Genomic DNA, 23,361 nt, shown 5'->3' on the forward strand with positions numbered 1-23,361 from the left:
AGCCATTGAAGGTCGTAAAACGAGGAGCAACAATCTGCGCTTGGTCTTTCAAGTCTTCCTTCTTGTGGTCACACACGCCCCCCCCCCCCCCCCCCCCCACACACACAAAAAAATACACACACACAAACACACACATACACACATACACACACACCCTGAAGAACACCGGACACCATCCGAATCGTGGGAAGAATAATAAACTTTTAGCTTTGCGCATCCTCTGTTTCAGAGCATATATGTATATTGTCACGTGGTTGCGATGGCGAGGATGGCAAACGCAGGCGGCAAAGATGAAACTCTTTATTTGGCGAACTCCTACCTAGTAGAGGAACCAACACTCAAAGGTTAGCAAAAACGGTGAGCACAGACATCGGCAGTCAGTAGTCTGACCATCGGCGGAACACGTCGTATTTTTTACGTCAGTGATCGAACATTCCAGCGGCTGGTGCTCGCGTAAGCACCCGAATAAACTTGATGACTCGTGTCCTGCGCGTAATGTTAAAGAGCCCCTAAACCACCCCGCGTTCAAAGAAAAGGGAGTGGTCTCCTCCTCGCCTTCGCTACCCTTCCTACAGGTGATATCTCCTCCTCGCCACTTATTAAAAGCACGTGCACAATGTCAGCACTAAGCGTTGAGCCTATCAGGATTTCGCACTTGTCGGATACACGCTGTTATCTCAGCTTGCGCAGTCGGAAACACAATAATTGCAGTGAAATCAGTTGAAAGCGAACGATGGACATTCGATACAGTGAAGAACGGGTGGGCGGCTGCATAGCAGAGCAGTGTAGAAGACAATCCACAACTGATATTTTGCGTATATGGACCAATCGAGAGTAAGTACTGTAATGACGTCACGCGAATGACCGCTCATGCGTCGCGAAGTGCGCCAGAAGGACGAGAGAAACGCCAGGAGAGAATAACGCGCTCGTGTTTTTTTTTGTATTTTCAGAGGCTGGTGAGGAGCCCTTTAACAGAATAATCTGAAACAATGGCGAAGCTTGCCAAACATTCCAGAGAGACTTGCACCGAGCGGTACGGATCAGCTCAAAATATGTTTATTCTGACAGCATCTTGAAGAAATCGTTAAATGTAGTGCCGACCGAACAGTAAGTAACTGTCGCGACGTTATACTTGTAAGGTGCGCAACCAATCTGTCATTGTGTTCTTCCCAAATCACGGCTCGTTGGTGTCATCACCTCTTCCTTCACCGATACAATTTCCGAGGTCTGAAGACCAGCTCCCATGGCTTTGGCCGCATTGTTATGCCCAGAACTTCATCGTTCAGTTGAACACCGGTGGTTGATGCCTCAACGATGAAGTGATGCAGAATGTTTGTGAAGTAGACAAACACCACCATGTTGGCAATAGATTCGCCAGGACAAGAACGCTTGCCTGCACAAGAATTGCAAGAAAAACAGAGACGCACATTTAATGTTTCGTATTTGGGGAACATATCAAATGAGACATTGATTTTTCTGCTTAATTATCGTCTAGGGACCCGCACATGCAGATATCTTGCTAATTAAACAAATGAAATAATTTTCTAGGTTTTACATGCCGCGAACACATCGTGCACTAGTCTATAGGACCCCTTATAGCCTAGTGGTATCGGACCTCCTCCTGTACATTGATTCTGCGTTGTGTTTTGTACTAATATATGAATATGAACTGGAAACTTGAACGACCGCACAAGGCACGCCGTATAGTGGCGGCAGCTATGGCACTACAATACACCACGTAAAGTTATTTAGCATGCACCTAAATCTCACCACAAGGGTGTTATAGCATTTGGCCCCTATCGAAATGCACCTGCCACAGCCGGGAATCCAACCCGTATCCTCGAACAGATCTCGCTGCATCAGAACAAAACTGACCGAGAACGTGAGACACAAAGTGCCACACGCATTCATTAGGCTACGAGAAAAGTGTATTTATGCCGCTTGGCAATGAACTCAGTGCCTAAGAAAAAGGCGTTTCACAAATGTCCAATGACATATTATTTTGCCAGTATTGCACATAACGTGCCCTTAAATTACGCATTCATATATCTAGTCAAATAGAAAGATGTCTAAAACTTGACCAAGTTAGTAGAGGTTCATGTGGGTGCAAAAATAGTGTGTTGAAACGTTGCATCAATTTCAGCGCTGTAATTTCTATTTCTGACAGCATTAACGCCCGAGTATCAGCAAAACGTGTCATTCTAATTTTCTACAGCCTATTTTGTTATGCATTACCGGCAGAAAATGGAATAAACCACTGCGGCTTTGTCAACAAGTGGCCGCTCTCGCTGAGGAAACGTTCCGGGCGGAACACTTCCGGGTCCTTCCAATATGAGGGCTCGTTGAACAGTGACCAGAACGAAGGGATGATGATGCTTCCACGTGGGACAATGTAGCCACCCAACTTGACGTCATCCGCAGTACTGCGCGCAACGCAAAATCATTAGTCGAACATTTGCTGCAGGGAAGAGCTTAAAGCGAGAATCTCAGTGAAAGTACCGCAGCTCTAAGTTGTCGTTTCATTAATTTGACTAGCCTCGATAACTGCGCGGCATATACAATCAGCAACCCTTGCTGGGCATGTATTAATGCACGTATATAAAGCTCATTTCATAAAGCACAAATATAACTCGAGCATTCATATTGCGCCAGGCAGCAGCTGGCGTAATTTAATATTCCAGGAGTGTAGGAAGGTCTCCCCTTGTATGAGCAATTTGCAACGCCATAACATTGGTGCTGTCATATTTGCACCTGCGACCGCGTACCCGTTTAACGCATTGCGGTGTTGACCTCGATGTAGCACCCTCCGGGTCCATAAAGAAAAACACATTGCATGCTCTGTGGGTGAATTATTTAACTTGTAGCGATGCAAAGCAGAGCGCTAGGTGAACTTATAGGGACGCTGGTAATACGCGCCATTGTATTTTAATTCTGTCGGTGAGCATACAATCCACTTTGTCGCATGCCGCAATTCCTTACCGAAGAGTGCACCTTTCTGGGCTGGTTGGTACATGATTAAGACGGGAACAAACAGCACTAGACACGGGGCAGCGGGAGGACGACAGAAATGGCGCTGAACGAAACACCGCTGTTTTTTTGTTTTTTTTTTATAGAAAATGCAATATATACGCCAGCTTTGCGCAGAAGACCAACAAAAACACGTTATCTTCGCAGAGATCGACAAGAAATCCTCACGTTACATACGTCGGCAAAACAGGCTATCAGGTTTTTTTTAGACAGTAAATGATTTCACAGTCATGAAGGGATGAATGTTTGCGAAATGGTGCACTGCTTAAGGATTGGGCGACAGCCACATGCTTTGCAGTGCTGAGCTAAGTGACTGGATACAGATTCATTAAACGCAGTGTTGTGCGGAACGGCGTTCCAAGGAACGACGTTCCAGGAACTAGTTCCTTTTTGGAGGAACGGAGGAACGCCACCGTTCCATTTAGGATCGTTGGAACTGTAACGGTAACTCGTTACGTTTACGTAGGAACGCCACAGGGAACGGCGTTCCTTCTGTAAACGTTCGTCGGCATTGAACAGGCGCCCGCACACAGCACATCGTGCAGAACCAAGCGGATGGGCGACCGCGTGAGGCGCAGGAGTATACCACTCGCCTGTCACTTGATTATGCTGCCAGGGGCGCAGGGAAGCCCGCGATGCCGAGACCGACCATGTGCGGGAGGAACAGGAGATTCTTTTTTCTTTTTGTGAGAGCCAGTGTGACAGCAATCAAGGGCCGTTCTGGAGTGTAGACACACCTTGCAGAACATTTACTTGACATTCGAGACTCATCGAAACCCATTGCAAAGCCGCCGCCTGGAAACGGCGGGCTATGTTTTTACCTCGGCGACTTTTTGTTCGGCCAACTCGAAAGTAGTTGTGTGTGTGTGTGTGTGTGTGTGTGTGTGTGTGTGTGTGTGTGTGTGTGTGTGTGTGTGTGTGTGTGTGTGTGTGTGTGTGTGTGTGTGTGTGTGTGTGTGTGTGTGTGTGTGTGTGTGTGTGTGTGTGTGTGTGTGTGTGTGCGCGTGCGCGTGCGCGTATTCGGGCGGTTCTGCTACGCGTCCCCCTGGCCTTGTCAGCATAGAGAAAAGTGGGGGAGCCAGCTTGCCGTAGTCGAGGCGCCTGCGCGTGGTTCCGCGGAGTCCTCGAATAGCGCTAGAGGACATCGTCCCAATCTGGTGAATGACGACGAATCATCGTCGCTAATCTGGTTTTTGACGCGCATGGGGCAGAGGAACCAATCACAACGCTAGAGGCCGCAGAAAGTGAGTGAAGCAGTGAAGCACCAACGTGCTAACCACCGAAATCCCGCGCGGTGGCCTCCCACTGCGCATGAATCGTCTTGGGCCCCAACGTAACGGTGGCGAAGTTACACTTTGGTTCTATCTCTTGGGAGTGAACGCCTCACCGCGTGCAGCATACGCTTTCGACGTTTTATTAGCTTTATGTCCACGCACTTGCCCACTGCGAAGCTTCGACCCAATTCCTGGGAATATTTTTCTCGTCACGTAGTATTTAGCGGCTGGCTCGATCGTCTCTCTAGTATCTCGTGCATGCCCCGCCGGCAGCTATAGGCAAATGTCTTTTTACACGCGGTTGCATGGATGGCGGGGAAGAGGACCGAAACGCAGTGGACGCTGGTGCCGCAGTGGCGCCTGTCCGGTGCCTTCGATAGTTGCGCATGGGCAGGAATACCTTAAACATGCGAGTTATCTCCGCGGCTATTGGTCTAATAATTTGATTATAGCTCAGTTCGACAGCCGCCTCACCGATAACGTCTGTCATGCAACAAACGATACGCATACTAAATCCAGAGCTACATTCTTGTTGCACCCACTGAGCCTGCCCTCGGCCCTACGACCTCGGTTGACTTTGTTCCTATGTGTGTACAACACGGCAGTACCTTCAAGCGCTTGATGAAATGGCTGTTCAATAGTGGCAACGAAGTGCTGACGAGAAAACAGGTTCGTCGGTCAGATACCAACATCGAGATGCTACTATTGCTGAGTGCGAACGAGAGACTTCACTAAGTTGCGAATACGTATCCTGGACATTATTTTCTACTCACACTGCAATATTGAATGAGCACTTGTTAAGCGCCTGTGTATTGTTCTTTTCGATTCTGTTTCCCGTGCAAGAAACCTTTTTATATTGATGCATGTGTGGAAATTTCTGGTTGAATGTCTGAAGAGCAGTATTCTGACTGCACATTTGAAGACTAACGTGGAAAGTGCCCCATGTGTTGCACTTGTGATAGACGAGCGCAAAATTTGTAGTTAGACATGTCTGTAGTGTGGCCGGTGGTCTATAAAAAATTCGTCTAGGAGCGTCTCCTTAGATTCCTTTTATCTACATATAACCTGCTTCCGGTGATGTCAAATTCGTAAAATATGCGTAACTTGATGTGAGCATTAAAATGCTTACTTTTCTATGCCTCAGGATTATCCGGCAATGACCGGCACTATATTTTGAATAAAAATTCAGCTGTAACGTTAATGTAACGACACGTTCCAATTTTCAGAATGTAACTGGAACGAGTTCCTTTCTCATAAGAGGAACTTGTAACGGGAACTCGTTCCAATATTGCGAAGGAACGAGGAACGAGATTTCGTTCCTGTTTTAGAGGAACGTGTACAACACTGATTAAACGAGTACGTGTGCTCTCTTATACCCTTGTTACACGGGCACACTAACCTCAGTTACGGCAAACCTTAGTTCCCTTAAACCGCATTTACATCCAGTTAGACGGAAAGCTTAACCGCAGTTAACCCACTAACAGTGGTTGCTCCGAACTGAGGTTGACCACCTCAGCTAAGGAAGCTAACTAACAAAATGGCGGCACCCAAGTCGGTGGTCGAAGGCAGCGTGGCTCCACTGGAGGCTGAAACGTCTTCCCAAAAGCAAGGAAACTGGCCTTTCTCAAGAACAGAAGCGCTGACACGCCAAACAGGCAGTCAAAACAAACCACGCACCAAACACGGCGATACCAAACGTATCAAGCAACGGATTGTATTGGCTTTCGTACAGACCGTATGTTGACTTCGCCCATAGTTTCGAGACTAGCCCTAATTAAGCCAAACATTGTCAAAACACTTGATGAAATACGCTCGGCGGCTGCAGATGCAAGGAGGAAGGATTTATTTTAACTGAAATACGTTGTATTTGTCAGCACTTTTTATAAAAACCAGCTAAACGCTTATATTTTAATCGCGAAACTTGGTGTCACATGACCTGCTTCAGGGACCGAAGCTAAGGACAACTTTTCGCGTGTAACATGTTCCAACCGCAGCTGGCGCTAACTATAGTTTACTCCGGTTAACTGAGGTCCGTCGTAACTGAGGTTAGCGCGCCCGTGTAACTAGGGCATTAGCTGTTCATTCAAGCATCGGCCTGTTTGGCCGAAGTAGGAACGCCCGCGCGTGAAGGGAATTTTACACACTACTGCATAGATGCGTACAACAATGTACTTTCTGTGCTTTTTTTCTTAGTTTTCTGTCTTGTTGCCCTCCTTGTTCACCTTGCGGCACTGTGCTGCAAGCTTGTTTCATAGAGTGCACAAAACGCGAACTCAAATCTTACTGGCGACCTTTCTTAATTAGTGCGAAATCTCATAGACGTCAGGTATAACGGCTGTGCTTGCATGAAGTATTTTGTCCTCTTTATCCTGTACCGCTCTCCCCTCGCAGAGATCACCAACATTCTTTCTGTAACCACCAGCGAGGCCCGGGCATAACCAGCATGGCTGAGCCGTTGCAACTGGTGCTCGAGAGAGAGAGAGAATAAAAATAAAAGAAAGGCGGGGAGGTTAACCAGGGCTGAGCCCGGTAGGCTACCCTGCACTGGGGAAGGGGGAAGGAAAGTTAGAGAGGAGGAGAGAAAAGTCACTCTTTCAGCCGACGTAACAGTTCCGCGTTTGACATCACAAACGGCGAATCAGTCCGCCATCCTTGAGAAAACGCAACAGCGCTTTCGTTGCCTTTCGGAACTGTGATGTGCAGCCCCATGGTCCTAATATTTTGCGCGACAGTGAAAGCGCTTCCGTCCATTTGATTTAGTGCAGTGCTGAGGTGAAGCCTCTCGGTTGCGTATGTCGGGCAGTAACACAGAAGGTGCTCAATAGTTTCCTCAACGGCACATTCGTTGCACTCGGCGTTGTCGGCCATCTCTATCTTAAATGAGTAGGCGTTCGAAGCTACCAGCTACCTGGTGGTGGCACGAGCGGGTCAGAGGCGCTTTTAGGCAGGAGACTGTAATACCCCTCTTTACGAGCTCAGAGTGCGCAGGCGTGGAGGGTTGGATAGCTTTATTCGAGAGGGGGTTATATCGGCAGCATATATGTTTAGTTTCAAGTGATAAACCTAGGTCTAAAAATCTTATTTTGCTGTTGGAGGGATGCTCAACCGTTAGAATTAATGGCTTCACATCACACTGAAATATGTGAAAAATTTCGGGTAATAACGAGATGCTCGCGTGAAGCGCAAGCAAGGCGTACACAAAGCGGGAAACCTTAGCAACACTGGTCATCGGGAGATGAGCCATGACCCATATCGCGCTATTGCCATTCTTTTGGTGTGTCATGCACTTTTTCCTATGATTCAGTATTTCGCTTTTTTTTTTTAATGTGAACTTGGCCCATTTTGTCTAGGTATTTAACTGAATATATTTCGGAATGAACAAGTACGGCTAAGTATGTTGAACGGATCACCTGTATCAGTACCGGCTATTGCACTCGTTTTTCTTTTCAAACAAAAGTACTATGAACTTTTTAAAGTATTACTGCAAGTAAAAAAAAAGAGATAAGCGATCTTACAACCAGAGGCCACGAGAAATGATTATGGCGATGGCGCACAACTTATCGAAAACAATCACTGGCTTTCAATGTACCGTATCTTTTAAACAAATATCAGAAGCAGGGTATTGATTTTAACAATGTATGTAAAAATATAGTTGCGTGATTATTTTATGTCTCAACTGCACTAAACAGTGGTATTTGTTCTTACCACTACACACTTCTTTCATTGTACAATGTAATATATTTTTCAAATAGTTGTGCGGAAAAAATGTATCGCTATAAACCTAGCGTGTTTTAAATGTATGTATCATGATCCGGCATCATTTTTAGCATACTTACCTTTCCGTTTATGTATGCACATGTATACAGTGTATATATGTATGTCTTACGTTTACCAGTATTCTATGTCCTTACTTAGTTTTCTTTTACTACTTTAAATATCCTTTGTTCATTAAGTACCCTATGTTGCCTTAAATGTATGTGTACGCTGCCTTGTGTATGGGCCCCCAGGCACCTACAAGCTGCATGTCGCCGCTTTTCGCCTGGGGTGACCCCAACTTATGTTGGAAATGAATTTTCTTGATTCTTGATTCTGTCCCTTCACGTGCACGTCAAGGACGCTGTTTCTTTTTCGTTTCAACGAATCATCACTAAATAGCAAATTAAGCCATGTGAAATTTGAGTTTGGATCGGAGCTCACCATCGCATAAGGGCAAGCGGGTTGACAGGTTTGCACCGCATCGTCTCCCAAGTGAACGCCTCTGTGTAAGGCATCTTCGAACGATCACTCCATGTAATCCTTGACCCGGGCTCCCTCGATTCCATAACGGCGTCAGTCTCGGCTCTCACGAGATTCTGCTGATGCGGCTTAGCAGCGGACATCACCAACAGCCACTCCAGGGCAGTGCACATCGTGCCAGTGCCACCACCGATGAAAGAAGCTACATTTCCGACGAGCAGTTTGCCTGAGGCGAAGAAGAAGCAAAAACCACTCTGGTGTTGAAAAGTCGACCGTAAGCACTCACAGAAACACGACCTGGTCATCGTTCGGTTGAACACCAATTATTTCTGAAAAGCACAAACGCGGAACCCGCATTTATGGACTGCCGTGTAGTTGTACTAAGCCTGTGACGACATCAGATAACATGTTGTAGTGGCAGTAACAGAAGTTTTGTTTTGCGTCGACATCATATATCTTTCCGACTTGTGCGTCGATGTGTTTAATGCTATACGCATTAGAATATCTCTTGCTGTACTCCTTGCGGGAAAAGAGTTCTGTTGAATACAAGGTAGGATCTGGTGTGCTAATGTACGTCAGACAAGAGCTATTGTACAGCGGTGAAGCGCTGCCTCTTTCTATCAGAGAGCTTTGTAAATGCATGAAAGAAGCATTGACTGTTAATGTTCATAGAAGACCTTATTGCTTTAATTGCGTGCAGGTCCCTGGATATTATAGGTATTAGAAATGATCGCCATGCTTGTGCGGGAGCGTTTTGTGGAGATGTTACATGGAAAAAGAAATATTGATGACTTGCCCTAAATTATTGGCATTTTAATTGATGTCGTAGTGAGTTTCCGTTGGAACAATTCAACTAAGAAGGAATATTTGCTGCGGGCTCATTTCCCTAATGGAATTCCTTCCGCTATGCCACTTCTGCGGAAAACTCGGATCTCTTCAACGTGTAATAGGAGGCGGAGGCAATCCCTATTGAAACACCACAGCCCTTGCCATTCCAAGGGTCTTTGCGAGAGAACCTTGGTCGGCAATGCAGGGTCGAGAGAGCCTCGAAATTGGCTCGAGATCGAGGCATGCTGGACTTAGGATGCCTCTCCGCGGTTATATTCCCGAAATAAAAATTTTGATTCTCTCCTTCTCAGGAAGAAAACAGAAAAGGGAAGGGCAGGGAGGTTAACCGGGACTTTTTCTGGTTGGCTACTTTAGGCTGAGGACCAGAAAAAGGGAGTAAAAAGATAAGAGTGAGAATGGAAAGAAAGAAAAGAGTGGCAAGTGAATGAATTTTTGCTTCTTGAGGACCACGGACTTGTGCGAACGCCTCTGAATAGTGGTGCGATCCTGCACGCGTTATTTAATTAGCGACACTCCTCCCCACACAATAATAAAATAAGCAATGTATCCGTCCAGCGTCTCTCCTCTCATGACGGCAGTTAAGCGCTCGCTACCCCGGTATTAGTCAAAGGGCATTGCAAACTAAAGAAACAAAGACGTAGTAGAACACTCATCATTTTTACGACCGTAATAAATCGAAGATTTTTATCAGAATCTCCAAAAAAAAAATTGACACAGCGTCTCACCATGCCTCTGTAAAATTTCCTCAGGTTTACCGCCCTATCTTTTAAAACCTATATTTTGCCTGCTAATTCTGCAAATAAAAAGTTCGGAAACAATGTCACTCAATGTTTATCATTCATTATCATTTATTATCATTTATCATTAAACACTCATGCTTATCATGAGTGTTTATCGCTCAATCATTCGGATATATGCAGTAAGTGTTTATTACAAATAAAAACAAACTGTTTTCCAGCATCGCTCTCCGGAAAACTACGCAACAAAACGATAAATTGTATTTGAATGTCCTAGCAAATTAAATATACTTGATAAGGATTCCAATATTTTTGATGAAGGAAGCCCCTGCGTAGCTGTTTTCCCGCGACTTTGATTTGGGGCATCTGTGTCGGCAGTATATAACCGTTCACCCGCCACGGTGGCCCAGTGAATATGGTGCTTTTTTCCTTAAAACTCTGCTGCTTCCTTTAAAAGTGTAGTTGCCCGAATAGTAGTTACAACTCTTCGCGAAATACAGCAGGTCGACATGTACCGCTGCCTCGCTTTGCGCCGATCGGCATTTTTAGGACAGTATTGGAGCGTCAGCCAATTTCTTATCAATTTTTCATTAGTGTTTTAGTTAGCTGCTGCAGTTACATTGTAGAAGACGCTGCTTACTACGAACAGCTAATAGAGAGTAATAGCTAAGCGCCTCAGCGGGCCAGCGGGCCCAGCGCACGAGCGGAGATGCCAACTGCGCATGCGCGGCACGCTGGAGCCATCAGCGTTTTTACGGAGCGGACCGCTCAGCCGCTGGTATCCTCTGCTCAGCGGAGCGTGGCCGGCGGACCAGCGTTTTCGCGAGACAAGAGGGCTACCCCCAACACAAGCGGCAGCGGCATGTTGTCGGCGATACCCGCCAACATAGCGCTCGCTCTGCTCCAGGCGAAAAAGTCCCGGCGCTGATTTTCAACATAAGAAGACCTCTGAAGACGAGGGCATTTGGAGATGACCTAAAGTGGATTCAAATCATCGAAAGCTCGTGTTGATCTTTTATTTCGAAATTCGAGACAAGAAGACACAAGAAACTTGAGAAAGTATAGGTGCTACTTTGACATCTTTTTCGTACAGATTACATTTGATCGCGTGTTCACAGACGTGCAGAGAACTGCATACATTTCGCGTTTTTCGCAAGCGCGTCTTGTCGAGACGCGGTCAGCTTGGCTGCAAAACGACGGCGAAACCTAGTGGACGCACCTTCACGCTACGCTCAACTGACTCCACAGCGGAACGCGAGGTGCGTTCTACGTTCAACGAGCGGGGCGACGCTAGGCCGCTTAGCTATTACTCTTCCTTTCTTCTCGCGCTCCGCTGATCGCTCCGCTCTTCCGCTGGGACCGCTGGTCCGCTGAGCCGCTTAGCTATTACTCACTATTATCCCTACAAGAGAATATGGGAGTTATGGCTTTCCGCGTTCCTTTCGTATGTCGCCCAATGAGAGGGATACCTGGGCTTATAGTGAGATTAGGACTTGTGCAAGGTTGCCACCGTAGTCGAAAGGAAAATAACACGCACTCGTTGCAGGGCTTGGCGTGCAAAGTTACGCTAGATAAATTAGGGATATTTTTGTGGTGATGTGCTCATTAGGTAAGTACTAAGTAGTTACCCAGATCTTCCCCTTTGCTTGACTGACAAAATTCTGTGACGGGCTTCAACACTTACGTGTGAACGTTTGGTTTGCTTCTTGCCGATTTTTCATCTGAGAGATGAATCCATCGGCAAAGTTTCGGACGGTGCCCTCCTGGTACGTTTCTTCAATCTCGCTCACCAGCTGCCTGTCACGAAGCGAATGAAAACAATGCATGTAACGTAAGAGGCTGGTAGGCTACGCAAGCCTAAGTTTATCCACGTGGTACTTCAAGTGAAACATGCAGCCATACATGAAAAATGGAGTATGTAAGTTTGAATTTTCCGGCACTATGAAGGAACTCTGCTCGGAATGGTGCTTTCGAAGTAACAGTTTTCGTTTCAAAAACAAGCGCTGTCGCTGTAGTATCTCATGGTAACATACACGTGGCGAAGGGGAACTGGAAATATTCAGAAACAATCTGATAGCGAGAGTGGCACGTTAGTTCAGTGAAACTGCACGAACGTCCTATTCAACGCAATGTATTAAGAATGCTGAGATCACTGATATTTATTCTCCAACCAAAGTTACGAAGACACGTAAAAACCCGACGTTTCGGAACCAGCTCGGTTCCTTCCTCAGGGGGGACTGCGGCGGCTTGGCAGCGGCCTCTTTAAGGCACTCTCGCGGCGGTTAACGACCCCACGCATTACCGAGGAGCGTAGCCCATGCGCATACACCGGGGGGAGAGTTCCGAGTGAACGGTTGATATTTTGAGTGGTCCTCTGTATATGCCACGACTCCAGTAGTAACCTCCTCCTCCACTTGGTTTCACTTTCGAGGATGGCGGTTCCGTTGAAGTCTGTTCTGTGGTCAAACGTCTCTGCGTGCTCGGCGACGGCGCTGCTTTCTTTGTTGAGTTTACGGACGTCGTTGACGTGTTGCCTAATCCGTTCGGGGAAGTTTTTGGTCTCGCCGATGTATGACGAGGGGCAGTCGGCACACGGTATTTTGTAAACGACGCCGGGCGCCCTGTCCTTTGTTGGTCGGTCTTTCGGGCGGGGAAGGAAGCGGCCCAGCGTGCATGAAGGCACGTGCGCGATGTGCACGCCTTCTTTTCTAAAAATCCGAGCCAACGCCTCGCTGGCTCCCTGGACGTATGGGACCGACACGCGTTTTGGAGAGCTGTTCGTCAATGCTGGCTGGGAGTCGCGTAACCTCTTTTTCTCTGCGCGGCGGGCGACGGATCGAATGAAATTTCTGGGATAACCGTTTTTTCTGAGGTCCGCAATTACGCGGGCCTCTTCTTTCCGGCGTTCCGTGTCAGTGGAACATATCGTTTTGGCTCTCTGAAGTAATGTGGACACAACGGAGGCCTTGTGGGTGGAGGGATGGGACGAATCGTATTGAAGGTATCGGCCGGTGTGCGTCGGCTTCCTGTAAACGGAGAACTCCAAGTCACTGCCCCCTCTTGCCACCTGGATGTCGAGAAAGGGGAGGGTGCGGTCGCGTTCACACTCGACCGTGAACTGTATGGCTGGGTGAACGGAATTTAGGTGCAGTCTGAAGTTTTCAATTTCAGATGTCTTCACGACACAAAAGCAATCGTCCACGTAGCGAAGAAAGAGCTTGGGTCGCGGCGAGAAGGAGCCAAGTGCTTCCCTTTCTATATGTTCCATGGTTAGGTTTGCCATTGTGACGGAGATGGAGGCCCCCATTGCGGTTCCACTGTTTTGCCTGAAGATTGTTCCTTTGTAGGAAAAATACGTGCTGGACAGGCAGAATTCCAGTAGGCGGCAGAGTTCGTCAATAGTGAGTGGGGTCCTTTGACTCAAGCCATCGTCACCCTCAAGAGCAGCACGGGCACAGGATACAGATAAGGGTACCAGCACATTGGTGAACAAAGATACGACGTCGAACGAGACCAGGCTCTCGTCTTCGTCGATGCTCACCTCTGATGCTAGCTGCACGAAGTGGCTGGAGTCGCGGACATGAGTTGGGGTATTCCGGGTGAGAGGGGCGATGATTCGGTGTAGGAAGCTTGAAAGGGCTCGGCATGGAGAGGAAGTGAAGTCGACGATCGGTCGGAGGGGGGCGCCAGGCTTGTGAATTTTGGGCAGTCCGTAGAAACCCGGTGCGGAGCCGTTGCGGCAGATTAGACTTAGGTAGAGTGCTTTTAATTGTGGGTGGTGCTTGAAAATTTCGGAGAGTAGCTTGTTTAGCTGAGTCTGAGTTTGCTTCGTCGGATCCTTTTTTAGCTGCGTATATGCGTCACCCTCTAAAAGGGCCGAAATCTTCCGGTCATAGTCCCGGCTGTCCAACACCACTGTTGAGTTGCCCTTGTCAGCGGGGAGGATGACAATGCTCTGATCTTGCCGGAGTTCCCGAAGGGCTTTGCTCTCTTCTGCGGTCAAGTTCTTTTTCCCCTGTGACGGCAATTTCGAAAGGATTCCAATTGATTTTAGTCTAATTTCTTCTCTGGCGCTTGGCCTCACACTCTGGACGGCTTCCTCTACAGCCGCGACGACTTTCGATGAACGGGGCGTCGTTGACACGTTATACCCGTGTCCCTTTGCCAGAACAGAAGTTTCCTGATTAGTGAGTGGGCGGAAGGAAGGAATACGAAAAGGAGAAGGCAGGGAGGTTAACCAGACAGCAGTCCGGTTGGCTACCCTACGCCGGGGGAAAGGGAAGGGGAGTAGAAAGATGGGAGAGACAGAGAGAGAGGGGGGAGTGAAAAAAAAAGGAAATGATCAATAAATGCACTGACGCGTATGTGGCGGTGGCACTGTAAAAATAGTCACAAGCGCTCACAAGCGTTCACACAGGCCCGTAGTCCTTAAAAAGCACAAAAGTGCTTTAACTGCCTTGTGGGCCGACGAGCGATGGGGACGGTGCTCCAGAAGCATCTGCACGGAGAGCGGCCGATCGTCCAATCGTCGCATCGCATTAGAAAGAGTTCGTCTTTCGGAGGCAAATCGAGGGCAGCGGCATAGCAGATGATCAATGTCTTCCTCAGTACTGCAGACCTCGCATGCCGCACTATCGGTGATTCCAATTAATGTTATGTATGCCTTCGTGAAGGCGACTCCCAACCAAAGCCGACAAAGAAGTGAAGCTTCACGTCGACGAAGTCCGGATGGAGGTCGGAGTTCCAGCGTAGGGTTTATTTGGTGGAGTCTCGTACGTCGTATACTTGGCATGTTCCATTCCGCCAAACAAAGACTACGTGCCAGGTGACGAAGCTGCCTCGCCGCGTCTGTCCTGGAAAGAGGAATCGGAACGGTTGTCTCTTCTTGATGGGATGTGCGAGCAGCATTGTCTGCGGAAACATTGCCACTGATCCCGCAATGACCAGGTAGCCACTGAAAGTCAACCTCGTGGCCTTTTTCTTTGACGCGGTGATGAATCTTGAGAGTTTCGTACGTAAGCTGTTCATGGCATCCGCGTCGGAGAGGTGACCGCAGGCACTGTAACGCCGGTTTCGAGTCGGAGAAAACAGCCCATCTGCTCGGTTTCTCCGAATCGATGTACTCTAGGGCACAACGCAGAGCCGTAAGTTCTGCCGCCGTAGATGTAGTTACATGGGATATTTTGAGTCGTAGGGTTATTTCTCGTGCTGGTATCACCACCGCACCGCCGGAACTGGATGCCGTGGTCGACCCATCGGTGTAGATGTGTACGTGGTTACTGTAGCTTTCGTGCAAGAAAAGCAGGCTCAATTGTTTTAGTGCTGGGGTGGATAAAGCTGATTTCTTCTGCAGCCCTGGAATTGTTAGGCGTACTTGTGGAAGGTACATGCACCACGGAGGAAACACCGGCTTCTCCGCGGGCGCATACCCTGATGTGAACGATGCGCGATGGGCGTAGACAGTTGCGCTAAATGTCGTACGGGGCCTTTCCGCAGCGAGGCTTGCCAGGTGGTGGGAAGGATTCCTGGCATATTGCCTGAGGTAAGTGCGCATGGTCTCAACGGTGATGTGTGTCGTGATCGAGTAGTCCTGAGCAATTGCAATGGTTTCAGCCGTTGAAGTGCAGCGTGGTAAACCAAGGCATATCCTAAGAGCCTGAGCTTGAATGCCTTGTATCGTACGAAGGTTAGTTTTGCAGGTATTGGCTATTGCAGGTAGGCTGTATCGCAGGAACCCGATAAATAATACCCGGTACAGCTGCAACATAGAGTGTATGGATACTCCCCAAGTTTTTCCTGCGAGGAACCTGAACAGGTGACAGATAGCGTTCAGCCGCTTTTTCACATAGTTTACGTGAGGAGTCCAAGACAGGTCTCTGTCGATTATGACTCCCAAGAATCTGTGACTCCTGCTGGATGACACACATTGGCCGTTAACTGATATGTCGTAAGCGGACATTGGCTTTCTGGTGAATGCCACGACTGCACACTTTTCACTTGCGATTTCGAGTCCTTGATTACGCAGGTAGCGAGATGTCACTGTAGCTGCCTTCTGAAGTCGAGCGCGAAGTTGAAGCCGCGTCACAGCTGACGACCATATACAGATGTCGTCAGCATAAATGGAAAGTCGTACGCTGCCTTGGCTGGTTGTCGACTAGTTTAATGAGCGTCAGGTTGAACAAGGTCGGGCTTAGCACTCCTCCTTGAGGGACACCACGGCTGCCATAATAATCGGGTGTCGGTCCATTCTCTGTCTGCACGTGAAATGATCGCTTTTGCAAGTAGCTGTGCACCCACATATAGATCTTGCCACCAAGTCCTACCGCTTCTAACGCGCTTAGGATGGCTTCGTGGGTGACATTGTCGTAAGCCCCTTTAACGTCGAGAAACAAAGCAGCAGATAATCGTTTGCAGGCCTTCTGGTGTTGGACGTATGTCACCAAGTCAACCACATTGTCTATTGACGAGCGACCGCGTCTAAACCCGGCCATAGCATCTGGGTAGATATCGTAGTATTCTAAGTACCATTCTAGTCGCGTCAGGATCATCCTTTCCATTACCTTTCCCACACAACTAGCTAGCGCAATCGGGCGGTACGAGGTAATGTCCAAAGGCGACTTGCCAGCTTTGAGGAGTGGAATCAGGCGACTTGATTTCCATTCCTGTGGAACCATACCAGTCTGCCAGGAGTCGTTGTATAGCAGCAATAGTACCTTCCGAGCTTGAGGCCCTAGGTGACAAAGAGCACGGTAGGTTATGCCGTCAGGTCCCGGCGCTGAAGAACGCCTGCACAAAGCCAGCGCAGCGTTTAGTTCTTCCATAGAAAACGGACACTCCATGCGGGGATCACGTGCAGCTAGTGGGCAGTCGGGCATTCCCATCCCCGTTTCTGCGGGATTTGCCTCGCCGGCAATCCTTCTACAGAAAGATTCTGCGACGTCCAACTCCGTACACTGTAGATGTAGTGCCACAGATTTAAACGGGTGGCGCTGACCAAGGGTTGTATGCAGACCACGAACAGTTCGCCATATAAGCGACAAAGGCTTTCGTGGATCCAGAGACTCACAAAAAGATACCCATCGGCGCGAAGCCAGCTTGTTCATGTGACGCTGTATCTTCTTTTGTGTGCGTCTAGCCAATCTCAAATCATATTTTGACTTTGTGCGTCTATATCTTCGTTCCGCACGGCGGCGAATTGCTCGAAGCTTCTCGAGTTCAATGTCAAAATCGGTGCGCGCGGACGTCATCGAAAGCGAGCGCGTGGTAGTCTGTAGTGCACTCTTCATTGCGTCCACTAGGTTGAAGGGTGAGCCGTCACAACAGTCCTCCAAGATTGACTTGTAATTTGGCCAGTCGGTGCACGTGATGGCTCTGGAGCACTTGGAGCTAGTCAGACCTTCAATCTTCAGATATGTTGGGATGTGGTCGCTACCCCGCGTTTCCAAATCCGAAAACCAGTGAACTCTTCTGGCGAACGAACGTGAAACGAAAGTAAGGTCCAGGCAACTACTGTACGCTGGTCCACGCAGATAAGTAGGACTTCCATCATTCGAGAGGCAAAGTTCGTATTCAGAGGCAAGGGACACCAATTGTCTCCCTCTAGTGTTCACCTTGGTGCTTCCCCATAAGTAATGGTGGGCATTGAAGTCGCCAGTTATCACCCACGGCTGGGGAGTCGATCTCAAAATTCCGCATAAGCGCTCGTAATCTGGACGAGCTGATGGAGATATGTAGGCTCCAAGAATTGTGAACGTGATCTTGTTCTTCTTCACTGTTAGACAAACGTATTGGTTTTCTTCGTCAGGTGGTACTGGGTGATGAACGTAAGTCAAATCACGGCGTATAAACATAATAACCTTGCTGCACTCTCCGTGGGTGGAGGACATAAAGCATTCATATCCGGATAGTCTTATAGGAGCTGACAGGTTGGGCTCGCAAATCACAACGATGGGGAACTTGTTGGTGAATACATACTGTCTAAAGTCGGACATGCGAGGCTTAAGCCCTCTTGCGTTCCACTGAAAGACGGATGAATTCTTGACCTCCGCACGGAACGATAGCATCTCGTGGGCCATGGTTTTACCCTAGAGCTGCAAGCACCGGACTCAAAGTGTCCAGCACCTGCAGCGCGCTGTGCGCAGACGGTGTCTTAATGTTGCTCAAAAGAAGGCGCATTGCGCTCATAAGTGACTGCAACATGACTATGACTTGTCGATCTTCAGTCGTCTTTGCATCATTGGCTCGTGAAGACATCGAGGGTGGCGTGATCCGATGTGACTCTGAATCAGGTTGCGCTCGTGAAAGTGAGGGCCACTCTTCACCAGGTGCGAGTGTTGACCCTGCCTTTGTTTTCGTTGTATCCTTCTTTGCAAAGTTTGGCGATCGGTGGCCAGTTGCTTTGACGGTAGATGGCGAGTCTCTATCGGCAGATGCGACGTTTCGTGATCTGTGACGATGCCGTCGTCGCCTGACAGTAGCAGCAGCCTCTCTGTGTGTTGAATTGTCGCGCACCATACGTTTGAGTACCGCACGCTCGTTCCGCACTCGTGGGCAATCCTTAGATGACGCTTCGTGAGCACCATGGCAGTTGGGGCACTTTAACACAGTTGCCTGGCAGACGTCTTCTGAATGGGGTTCAGCACACCGCGGGCACACAACATTGTTGGTACAGACACCTTTTACATGTCCTATCTTGTAACATTTGTAGCATTGAAGGGGCTTCGGTATGTATGGACGGACTTGGTGGCGAACGTGGCCAACTTTGACGTGTGACGGAAGGCTGTCGCCCTCAAACACAAGCTTCAAGCAACGTGAGTGGCCGAGCCTTGCGATGTGCGTGATGAGGGTACCTTCTGTAGTTGGCTTTATCAAAACTGGAAAGTCGTCAGTTGGGATGGAAACGTCGACATCATAAATGACGCCAACACTGCCGTTACAGCCTGTGGGGATCACTGATCTCACTTTGACATTGTCAATCTCTGTCACGTTCCGTAGGCTTTGCAGTGCGCTACGGTGCAGAACATCTACTGCCAGGACATTCTTCCGTGGGTTGATCCTCACGTCTTTAATCTCATTTGGCACAAGCCCCTCGAGAAATGCAGAGAGGACTTGCCTGTTTAGCAGGCGTAAATTGGCCGCAGGGTCTATGGCCATGAAGAGCATAGTGTGCGGCCAGCGCTGTGGTGTAGTCTTCACGGTGGATACACTTGCCGACGATGATGTCCGCAGCAGTCTTCTTTTTGCATTTCGGCTCATGACAACCGTGAAGTCGTCGTCCGATGAGTCGAAGCTGTCCGAGTAGAACTCCGTTGCCTCGCTGTCTGTGCCGCTTGAGGCATTTCCCCGTTTTCTTGACGCTGCCGGACGTGACTGTTGCGCGCCAGGAAGGTCCTTGGAGGCTTCTTCATCCATTCTTGCATGAAGGGAGCGGCAGCTCCCAGGATTGGTAGGAAAACAAATCGAAAAAATCGAGATACAGGTACAAGCGTTCTATGAAAGAATCACTTCGTCGTCGGATGACAAATTGGTGACAAACCTGGGATTTGGGTTGCCTTGGGGCGAACCCCGGTCCAACAGGTGAGAAAGTTTCCTATCCTGCGCGGTCCGATGCCTGTCTGCAGACGACGCCGCCACGGAGTCCGCGAATGCGTCGATCGGAGGCATCAATCCAGGGATGCGGTGCTGAAGTTTACGCTTGGCGAAGAACAGGTCTAATTCCTTTTTCCGTAGAGAGGCGTTGATTTCGTGCAGGCGGGCGTTGACCAGCCGTTGTTCTGCTCTCATGACGATTTCCATACCTTCGGGGGTCGAGACAGGGCGTTTCAGGCGTAGGCTTTGAGGGACGACTTTCCTATCTTTGCAGGTGCGATTGAAGTCCAGATGAGTTTTGAAGACTGATATTCCCTCCTTGATGCGTATGTAGCGCTTGACTAGCTGCATGGTATCGCGGCCGAAGTCCTGGCTGATTGAATTGAAGGTAAACATTAGACAGAAGTCTGTCTGGTTGGGTAAGTAAACTGAGATCACTGATATTTATCCTCCAACCGAAGTTACGAAGACACGTAAAAACCCGCCGTTTCGGAACCAGCTCGGTTCCTTCCTCAGGGGGGACTGCGGCGGCTTGGCAGCGGCCTCTTTAAGGCACTCTCGCGGCGGTTAACGACCCCACGCATTACCGAGGAGCGTAGCCCATGCGCATACACCGGGGGGAGAGTTCCGAGTGAACGGTTGATATTTTGAGTGGTCCTCTGTATATGCCACGACTCCAGTAGTAACCTCCTCCTCCACTTGGTTTCACTTTCGAGGATGGCGGTTCCGTTGAAGTCTATTCTGCGGTCAAACGTCTCTGCGTGCTCGGCGACGGCGCTGCGTTCTTTGTTGAGTTTACGGACGTCGTTGACGTTGACGAATGGCCCTGGACGTCAGACACCGCGTAGCCGTGTGTATTAACTCGAATAACTTTCCGTTCTGAAAAAACATATACTTAGTGGGCGTGTCACTTAAAGGGACACTAAAGAGCAAACCGATTTTTCTCATATTAGTAAACTACTCTTTCACGATACCAAAAACACCACGCTTGCTGCGAGAAGACGCTTAGTAAGCGAGAAAACGCGCAGATACAAAATGTGGGTGGCGACGCCACCTTGAAGTTTCCGCACCATTCTCCGTGACGTCACATGATTTGATGGCGCTTACTAGGAACTCGGTAGTTCCTAATCGGTAAAAATGAAGTACGTTGTCCTCTGAGGGGGCCATAGACTCAACATACCAAGTTTGGGGTAATTTTGTTAAGCCAATGGAGCCAAAATACGATAAATACACTTTGAAAGCCGTGACATCACGCGGGGAGATTTCGGCGCGAAATTTGAAAATGAAACATTGAACTTTTCTCCTGTATTAATAAACCTATGGTGGCGAAATTAACGACATTAGAGTTCTAAGAGCACGATTTATCGATCTAAACCGATTCATTGTTTCTCTTTAGTGTGCCTTTAAGAAGCTGCCAGCAGATGCGACTAAGAATGCCTGTCTATTGCGAATACGGTAAGCTCCCGCGAGGAAGTTGTGAAAGCATTTATGACGATAAACTTGATGGAAATTTGTCTTTTACAATGTTAACAAATTAGCAGCCTCACACTTGCCTGCATAAGATTTAACACTAGAAATTCCACTATTGGTACTGAGAACTGCCTTTCTCAATCTACTCACTCAGTGAAGCGAGTTCTGCGAAGGAATGCGTCCCGGAGTCTGCCGCATGAGCCCAGCCCTAGGCAGGAAAGCACCGCTCGCAGTGATGGGAAAAAATTTATGGCCAAGACCTGAGTGGAGAGCGCCACAACCAGTTGGATGACGTCGTTCAAGTATGCTCTCTGGGGATGGTCTTGACCGAACCGCCGGCTCGCCAGCACCATCGTGAGGAAATTCGACACACTGGTGGTGAGAACATCCAACGGAATCACGGGATCACCGTTGCGAGCATTTAACTCGCTCAGAAGATGAGTGAGTTCCTTCTGCGAAAAAAAAAATAAAAACATCACTAATCAATATTAAGCCAAATAATATTAAGATTAAGGGAGTGACAGCGCGAACACACACCCACAAGAGAGACGACACGGATCTTCTGGGTGTGCGTTCTTGCTGTTACCCCCTTAATCTACAATATGAACCAACTCGCCCAAGAAGAAGTATTAATGAAATAATATTAAGTTTGGGATCAGGCCTAACTAATCAATAACAATACAGCTGCAATATCTTGCTATGCAAGATGGCAGTATATGTAAATAAATAAAATAATAAATAAATTAGCGACGACACTGCTCCGTCTTTTCGGACACCAACATTTAAATAGCTTTCGTCTTCTATAGTCTCACATATTCTCTTCATCGTTTCTGTCTAGGCGACCGCAGCTTTTTTTTGCAACACATCTGAGTAGATAGTCTAGATTTTTCATATCGTTGACATACTAAGCGTTCTGAGAAAAATTATTACTTTGTTTCAAGGTTTCAGATAAGAGGACACACGCACAAGTAACCGGAATAGCACTGGGCTGTGCGGAGTGAGCGTAGTATGCAATCTTCCGCTCGCGGCGGGCATCGCGCAACTCCTTTCGAGTGTATTGAATTCGGTGGCTTCTCCCAGGTAGGCTTTGTCTGGGCACAGAGATTTTATTTCGTGAAATGAAATTCACGCGCTTAGCGTTTTTTTCGTGATGACCGATTGAAGTGAACAGCGAGTGGGTCTGGAACATTTTTTTCGTTCTCTGGTAAAATGATACGGCAACATTTGCGACATTAAACACCGTTTATAAGGACGCTGCGATGGGAAAAATCTTAAGGGTATGAGTGGATTTCTTGTTTTCAAAAAGGGGGAAATCTTGATACATGTTTAACCCCGTTCTGGACGTCCGTCAACTTCACGAATGGCCGAAAATATAGACTATTTCTTGCACTTCCACTTCAAGGCCGACGAAGGATCATTGAAGAGTTGAAGTTATCTGGCATAGCTTGTAGCTCAGTTCAGCGAAGATTTGGGATCAGAAGGATCGTTTGCCGAAATTCTGCCTTGAATTTCGGCAAACGAGCGAAGAGATGGCTGAGTGAAAACACGCCGTGCTTTGAAAGAACAGCTCCGAAGCGACCCATACTATCGCTCCAAGGTTTTTACTCGGGACCAGTCATAGTGCTATTCCTACTATCCCGAAATAAAAATTCCGCCCACCGTTCACCTACATCGGCCATCACAAAAATCCCGAGCGCGCGAAACTGATTTCAAGAAAAAAAAATCGCTGTACCCCTAGAGAAACTTCCTGGGAGAATCCACCGGATGCCATGAACCCGAAATGTGTGGCACGATGCTCGCCTAGCGGGAGAATTGTGGGAGATCGAAGCGCGCTATCCACCGGTTCTCTTGCGCCGTTCCTGTACTGGGACTTGGCGGTATTTGAATGTTACAAATGCCGCCATTCAAAGAGGCTTGTAGAATTTGTACATGGCGAGGGAAAGATCTTACGACCAGGCCTGCTCAACCACTTCGCGAGACAAACTTAGCGAGTGGCGTTCGTGATTTACCTCGCACCGGTGAAGAATCCCGAAGTTCGAGGTTAGCCTCGAACGCACGGCGAAAAGTTGCGGTGAAAAAGCATGGCTGGTGAGTTAGGTTACCTTTAGGCAACTACGGCTACGGTGGCAACTGCACCAGATGGTTTGCTTAAATTTCGTCCTAGTGATTTTCTTCGTTGT

General features: G+C 48.2%; 1 protein-coding gene across 1 annotated transcript; it reads right to left on the bottom strand.

Annotated features, from left to right (window-relative positions):
- Positions 1-1,205: 1,205 nt before the first annotated feature.
- Positions 1,206-19,534, bottom strand: LOC119406501 (vitamin D 25-hydroxylase). Its single transcript, XM_037673241.1, has 5 exons — positions 19,236-19,534; positions 11,808-11,920; positions 8,499-8,763; positions 2,236-2,423; positions 1,206-1,393 (listed from the first exon to the last, which is right to left on the bottom strand). Exons 1-5 carry the CDS (start codon positions 19,532-19,534, stop codon positions 1,206-1,208), a joined length of 1,053 nt encoding a protein of 350 aa, XP_037529169.1.
- Positions 19,535-23,361: the final 3,827 nt, after the last annotated feature.

The sequence above is a fragment of the Rhipicephalus sanguineus genome, chromosome 10, assembly GCF_013339695.2.
Source record: "Rhipicephalus sanguineus isolate Rsan-2018 chromosome 10, BIME_Rsan_1.4, whole genome shotgun sequence".
NCBI classification, from domain to species: domain Eukaryota; kingdom Metazoa; phylum Arthropoda; class Arachnida; order Ixodida; family Ixodidae; genus Rhipicephalus; species Rhipicephalus sanguineus.

Coding starts and splice junctions, on each gene's coding strand:
- LOC119406501 (XM_037673241.1), bottom strand. CDS start 19,534: ATGGATGAAGAAGCCTCCAAGGACCTTCCTGGCGCGCAACAGTCACGT. Junction 8,764..11,807: donor AGCAAACCAAACGTTCACAC/GTAAGTGTTGAA, acceptor TCTTCGCCTCAG/GCAAACTGCTCGTCGGAAAT. Junction 2,424..8,498: donor CCGCTTGCCCTTATGCGATG/GTGAGCTCCGAT, acceptor CGTTGCGCGCAG/TACTGCGGATGACGTCAAGT.